A 6182-nucleotide genomic window follows, 5' to 3' on the forward strand; every position below is an offset into this window, starting at 1 on the left:
AATACTTAGTTTCTTATAGTGTTTCTTGCTTAGTGAAACTGAAGTTATGTACCTAATCATTATGGCAATACCGTTGTTTGAACTAATCACATCTCCAGGTTCATCTCCCCTAGCAATTCATCTCCTCTCCCATCGCTCACCAAATGACCACAATTCTAAAATCACCAAATCCAAATCCCTATAGGCCCCATGTACCCAATAGGGTACATCTTGCACCTTGTACATATAGCAAGTAGGGTCAACCGATCGGCTAGGACCTAGGCTCCAAGACACCTACGCCAAGAGATTGGACGACTATGACCTAAGGTCGTCCTTAGCAGAGCATGCATATGGCCATGCAAAACATTGTTTGTATTATAGTCTTTACTGTTTACATAGTGAAGTTTGAAATAGAGCCTGTGATAGGAGGTGGCATAGAGAGACTACTGGAGATAGCCTAAAAGTTGGCTAGGAGTTGGCCAGCGAGCAGTGGTTAGAGTTGGGTAGGTTGGTCGGCCACGAATCCATCGATAGTTGGGGCAACCACACAACAATGATGATACGAGGGCGGAAGGTAGTGAGTGACCAGCGTTAGAGTCAATGCGAAGAGTAGTGCTCGTGACTCACATAGTCAACATGAGGTGTTGGACTACTCCTATTCTACCTAGATTCATGGGCCTTGTTTGGGCTGGTGGCTGGGGACCTAGTCGTCTGCTAGGCCTAACCCAATGCGTGGTCATGTGGCCTCATCTTTTCCCCTTGCTGCCTACGTGTCGACGTGTTGTGCACGTTCGTCAACCACCATTTTCTCTTCCCTTCAACGGTGGTCCTAAGATTTTAGGGACCGGGAACAAGATTTAAAATAGAGACATTTCTAATTATTTGTATATATACATGTCACCAATATAAGCACTCAACATATATATATATATATATATATATATATATATATATTCATATCAAATAATAAGTAAATAAAAAGATATGTATTATAATATTACCTTAAAAGTTACTTCTAACCTTAAAAGTTACTTCTAACAGGTTTAAATACGATCGAGCTATAGATACATCATGGTTGTCAACTCTTCAATACTTCGGCGTTGAACTATTGGACTATACAATGATAGTCTACTAATGAAAATGTATATCTAGGTTGGACCCTAGTAACTCGGAGGTCTAGGGTGGCCGCACCTCTACCCCACCCTCAGGGCTACCACAACTTCCCTATGTCTAGCGACCTCACACGCTCACCAGCTCGAGCCTCAGTGGGGTGGGGATAGAGTGTTTGGTCAAGAGGACCAAAGGGCAAGTCCAACAGTTTCCTCTCCTAAATTGTCCTATTCAAACTTTTTATTTATATTTAAATATCCTCCCTCAAAAATTCTTTCAAATACTTTATCTTCTCTCTAATCATTCCTTCTATTTAATTTCCCTTTATTTGTAACTGGGTTATTTAACTTTACACCAGTTTTTAGAGTTTTTAAAAAGTGTATAGTATTTGAAGTACCATAATACACACTATTATCAGACAATTAAACTTGAAATAAATTAATTTTAGAATTAAAAAGGCTGATTAACAAAAGAGGGAGCCCCCTCCACCCAAGAGACGATAGAGGAGGGAGGCGTAGAGACGTTAGAGATCGTCTAAGGCGGTCGCCCTAGCTTGGCCCGTGCTTGCCGCTAAGTTTACATTGATATGTTTTTTATCGTCTTTTAATTGTTTTTTTCACGAGTTGCTTAACTAGTCCTTTTCGTCTCTTTTATTGAAAAACATGCTTAGATGCAATCGTTAAAAAAATTAACCACAAATGGACATTGTTAGATACAATCGTTAACAAAATTAACCACAAATGGGCTTCACTCAGAAGTAACAAAGGGAATTGATAAAGAACCAAGTCAGCAACTAAAATTTTCATTTAATCTTTGTGATTTGTTTAAATACACAAACGTCGACCAACCAAATAACAAATTTCCATATCCTTTCAAGCTATTTGAATAGCACAAAATCTCTAACATCCTATACACACACAAAAAAAAATCAATCCAAAGTTATCATCAATACGGCACATGCCCTCGCGCAGCTCTGTGATCACTCGGTCGCGTCCAACACGCGCGCTTCAAAGCCAATTTGATCGCTCGGCATCCTCTTCAATGGTGCTGAGCGCCCTCCTCAGAGGCGGAGCCGGTCGCGCCGCCACAGCGGACTTCCTGGCGTTGGTCGCCGGACCACGTGAAGCCGTCTCGATGCCGCCAAGAGTCCTCTGGTTCAGCTTCTCGTTGACCTCTCGGTCGCCGTCCGCGTGGCGGTGGTGCGCCGGCACGACGCGCGCCTTCGTGAACCCGCGGCGGCCGCGAGGGCGCCCACGCCAGCCCGCTCCCGCCGCCAGCGCCTCGCTCGCGCGCGCGGCGAGCGCGGCCATGCCGGCGCTCGAGAGCGGCCTGCCGAGCATGGCCGCGGGGAGGACGAAGTATATCTGCCCCGGCCGGAGCAGCTCGTCGGCGCCGAGCGCCGGGACGTCGGAGTCGAAGCAGAGCGCGTCGGAGCTGCACACGAAGAACCGGCCGTCGGCCGCCGCATTGGCGCCGGCGAGCGCGTCGGAGACGGAGGCGGGGAGTGGCGCCGGCGCGAACTCCCTCAACGAGCCGTCGGCCGCGATGACCAGCGCCGGGGCCGGGGCCGGGGCCGCCGCCGGCTGGTGAAGCGACGCGCTGCTCCTCCGGTGGCTGCTTGAGAGGCCTGATCCCATGGAACCTTCGATGGACACGAATTGGTTCGTTTGGAGTTCGGAATGGAGAGGAGTTGACCAAAAGCATCCTGCTGTATATATAGAGGAGCGAGGAGCGGCCGGAAGTGGTGGAGGGAAAAAAAAAGTTGACGCGAATTGGAATGTTTTTGTCATTTAGCACTTAACTCCCTTGAATCCTATACTATTCTGAATGCGTTAGAGCAAGGTTAATAAAAAGGATCACAAGAGTTCTAGTTCTATAAATATCATGCCATATATAACTGGCATGCAATTTAATAAAGAGAGATATAAGAGTTATGAGAGATGGAAGAGTTTTCATAGGGACCAAACTCTAACAACATTATTTTCTAAACAAATGTTGACATAACAGCTTTAAAGCTTTAAAAAAAGTGTAATAAAACTCTATTGAGAATGACCTTATTCTTCAGAAATCATAGGCAGCCACACGTCCGTCCAGCGAAAACAAACCAAAAGAGAGTTGGATTGTTGCTTGCTTTGTACAGTAAAAAGGTTATGGCATGTCCTGGTTTGTATAGTAGCTAGAGAAGCTAGCGTATTTTAATCATTTATTTCGAAATGAAGGGCAAGTACATGAACCAGCTGTGCATTGTTTGATTGCAGCTAATTTTGTTAAACAAAGTTACCACTAAATAGTGCGCATGCATCACGGCGGTATTAGCAAGACTCGCCGCCGAATAAAGTAAATGAGCTTGCAAGAATAAGAATTTTTATATGTATAAAAATCCCTTGTAACACTTGAACGAAGGCCGTAGCTGTGTTGACGCTGAAGCGGTGAAGCCTGTCTCTAACTTCAAGTCAAGTTTAAACCATGCCATGCACTCTACGTTGAAGAGGAAGACCATACGATACAAACGAGCCTAACTAACTAACCTCTGCTCCAAGAAACACTAGGCCAGACCTCGCGGCAAAACACCATATCCTCAAGGTCCTAGTCGCAAAGTCCAAGGCAAAACAAGGGAAACACAAGCGGCTGGGGCCGGCGCGTGGGCGCTGACGCGGAAGCAAAACCGAGCCCGTCGCCGCAGGCCGCACGCAGTTTGGATATGTCCAGTCCAGTCGAGGAGGCCGCAGGACCTGTTCGTTACGGCATGACCGCGTCACGGGCCCGTCACGCACAAACCGTTGGTCGACCGACCGACCGACGACGCCGCCAACTGCCGCTGAGCCGCTCGCTCGTTTCCGGTTTTTGAGGGACGCAGGTGGGCCGTGGGCGTGTACTCGTGTAGCGTACTAGCGCAGCGGCGGCTGGTGATGGTCGGCAGCTGCGCGCGTCCACCAGCTAGAGCGTACGCCACGCAGGGCAGCCGTTTCTTGTTACGAGATTTTTCCCAGGATTTTAGTTCGTTCATACCACCCCCGCATGCAGCACCGCAGCAGTGACTGTGTCACACTAGCATTTGGCGTTGCTTCAGCACTAGTAGGTAGTTGCCAAAAGTGTTATGAAACTTTGAATATAACATTGTTTCTCAATACAATATTTCGCCGCACCGTTTCATCAACTCGATGACCACTAGAGGTTAGCAAAATACGTGAAGATGAAACAAACCACTCGCAATGGAGGTTTCACATGGTTTCCAAGACCTTGGAAATGAGTTGACATAGTTTCATCTCATAAAACTCAATCCTCTTAAATGTTATGACATATCATAAAAAAAATAATGTAGTATATTATTAAATGTGTATGAAACAACCATAAAATCATCATTGGAAATAGCCTTAGATCGGGTTGCAAATCGATTGCGAGACTGTGCCGAGGGATAAATGCATCTCCGGTAACAATGAGCAAATTGCCAGCACCCAACACATATGCCAGCTTTATTAAGAGTTCCATAGACATTAAATAAGTTAATGTGGCAAAGATTTATAAGTTCAAATAATTTTCATATGTATAAAAGTTTTTTATATCCTGTGATCAGAATTATTTGCTCTAGTATATGTTGGATCTTTTATGGGCTTGGCCCATTTATTGAATTAACTCTATGGTGTGTAATGGTGGAGAATACCAATAGTACCACATTGGAAGTCCAAGGGTCTTTTGCCTTGACTTATATGGTGAGATTTATTCCACTTAACTTGAGAAGTCAAGAAATGGACAAGGGCGTGCCACACGCGCGCGCGCGCGCCGCCGCCGGTCGGGCCGGGCGCGGCAGGCAGGCGAGGCAGGCGGGGTGTGGTTGTGTTAATTTTTAGCACTCACCAACCGCGTACGTCAGTCAGCCAGCCGAGTGACCCTTCTCCTTCAGCTGCCGACTCATGGCATAACTCGGCTAGAGCTGGCCGACTCTTGGCGTGACTCGGCGACCTTTCTCCTTCAGCTTCCCTCTGCGAGAGGTTAAATAGAGGAGCACCCCTGTCACTCGGTACACGCGAGAAACACTTTCAGAATCACAGTCCAGCCGCCCGAGCGTCTACGCGACTGCCCAAAACATCTCCAACATGACAAAAGAAGCTGGTCAAGGATCTGGATCATCAGAGCGCATCGGAGGGTATGATCGTTTTATTTACTTACTGTTTTGTGTTCTGGATATTATATATGTTTCATATATTCTTCTATGCTGCTTCATATGTAGGAATGATTTTATCTTATCTGTTCTGTCTTATTGTAATATGATAGATCTGTCTGTTTTAATTTTACAGTCATACTGTTTGTGTTTCTATCTGTTTATTTTCATTTGTTCAGTCAGTATACATGTTTATCGTATTTATATGATTTATATAATTCACATGCTCTATGTTCTCTTGATTCATATTGGTATGGATCAATTTAAGATCACGATTTCTATGGTTAATCATTTATTATATGTCATCATCATAATGTTAATTTATGGAATTAAAATAATACGGAAAATGCCTATAATTCTAACAATCCAAAAACCTAATGTTAGGCATTTTTCTGTCAGAGGTTTTGCTGCTGTGCTAAAGCCTGATCCTTTTGATGGTAAAAACTTCTTGATATGGAAGGCTAAGATGGAATTGTGGCTAACTGCAATGTCTTGTTTTCATGCCGCTGAGGGCAAGCCTGCCAACTTACCTCCTGAGGATGAGGCTAAGTTTAAGGCTGAAAACAACCTCTTTCGAGGTGCAGTGATTAGCGCACTTGACACAAAATTCTAGAAAAGCTATATCATCCTTCCCACGGGGAAAGAGCTGTGGGATGCTCTTGTTGGAAAGTTTGGAGTAACTGACGCTGGTAGCGAGCTGTACCTCATGGAGCAGCTGTATGACTACAAGATGGTTGAGAACCGATCTGTAGTGGAACAGGCTCATGAGTTTCAGGCACTAGCTAAGGAACTCGAACTTTTTCCTTGTCCTTTGCCTGACAAGTTTGTGGCTGGCGGTATAATTGCCAAGTTACCACCTTCTTGGAAGGACTTTGCTACCTCTCTCAAACATAAGAGACAAGAGTTCAATGTGGAAGAGCTCATTGGTACTCTT

At 45.3% G+C, this 6182-nt stretch overlaps 1 protein-coding gene across 1 annotated transcript; it reads right to left on the reverse strand.

The window, feature by feature from the left end:
* Positions 1–1863: 1863 nt before the first annotated feature.
* Positions 1864–2776, reverse strand: LOC100284996 (TMV response-related protein). Its single transcript, NM_001157891.2, has one exon. The coding sequence runs from the start codon at positions 2724–2726 to the stop codon at positions 2097–2099; it is 630 nt and encodes a 209-aa protein (NP_001151363.2). The 5' UTR covers positions 2727–2776; the 3' UTR covers positions 1864–2096.
* Positions 2777–6182: the final 3406 nt, after the last annotated feature.

The sequence above is a fragment of the Zea mays genome, chromosome 9, assembly GCF_902167145.1.
Source record: "Zea mays cultivar B73 chromosome 9, Zm-B73-REFERENCE-NAM-5.0, whole genome shotgun sequence".
Classification (NCBI taxonomy): Eukaryota; Viridiplantae; Streptophyta; class Magnoliopsida; order Poales; family Poaceae; genus Zea; species Zea mays.

Excerpts from the sequence above, each read along its gene's own strand:
- LOC100284996 (NM_001157891.2), bottom strand. The coding sequence starts at position 2,726 with ATGGGATCAGGCCTCTCAAGCAGCCACCGGAGGAGCAGCGCGTCGCTT.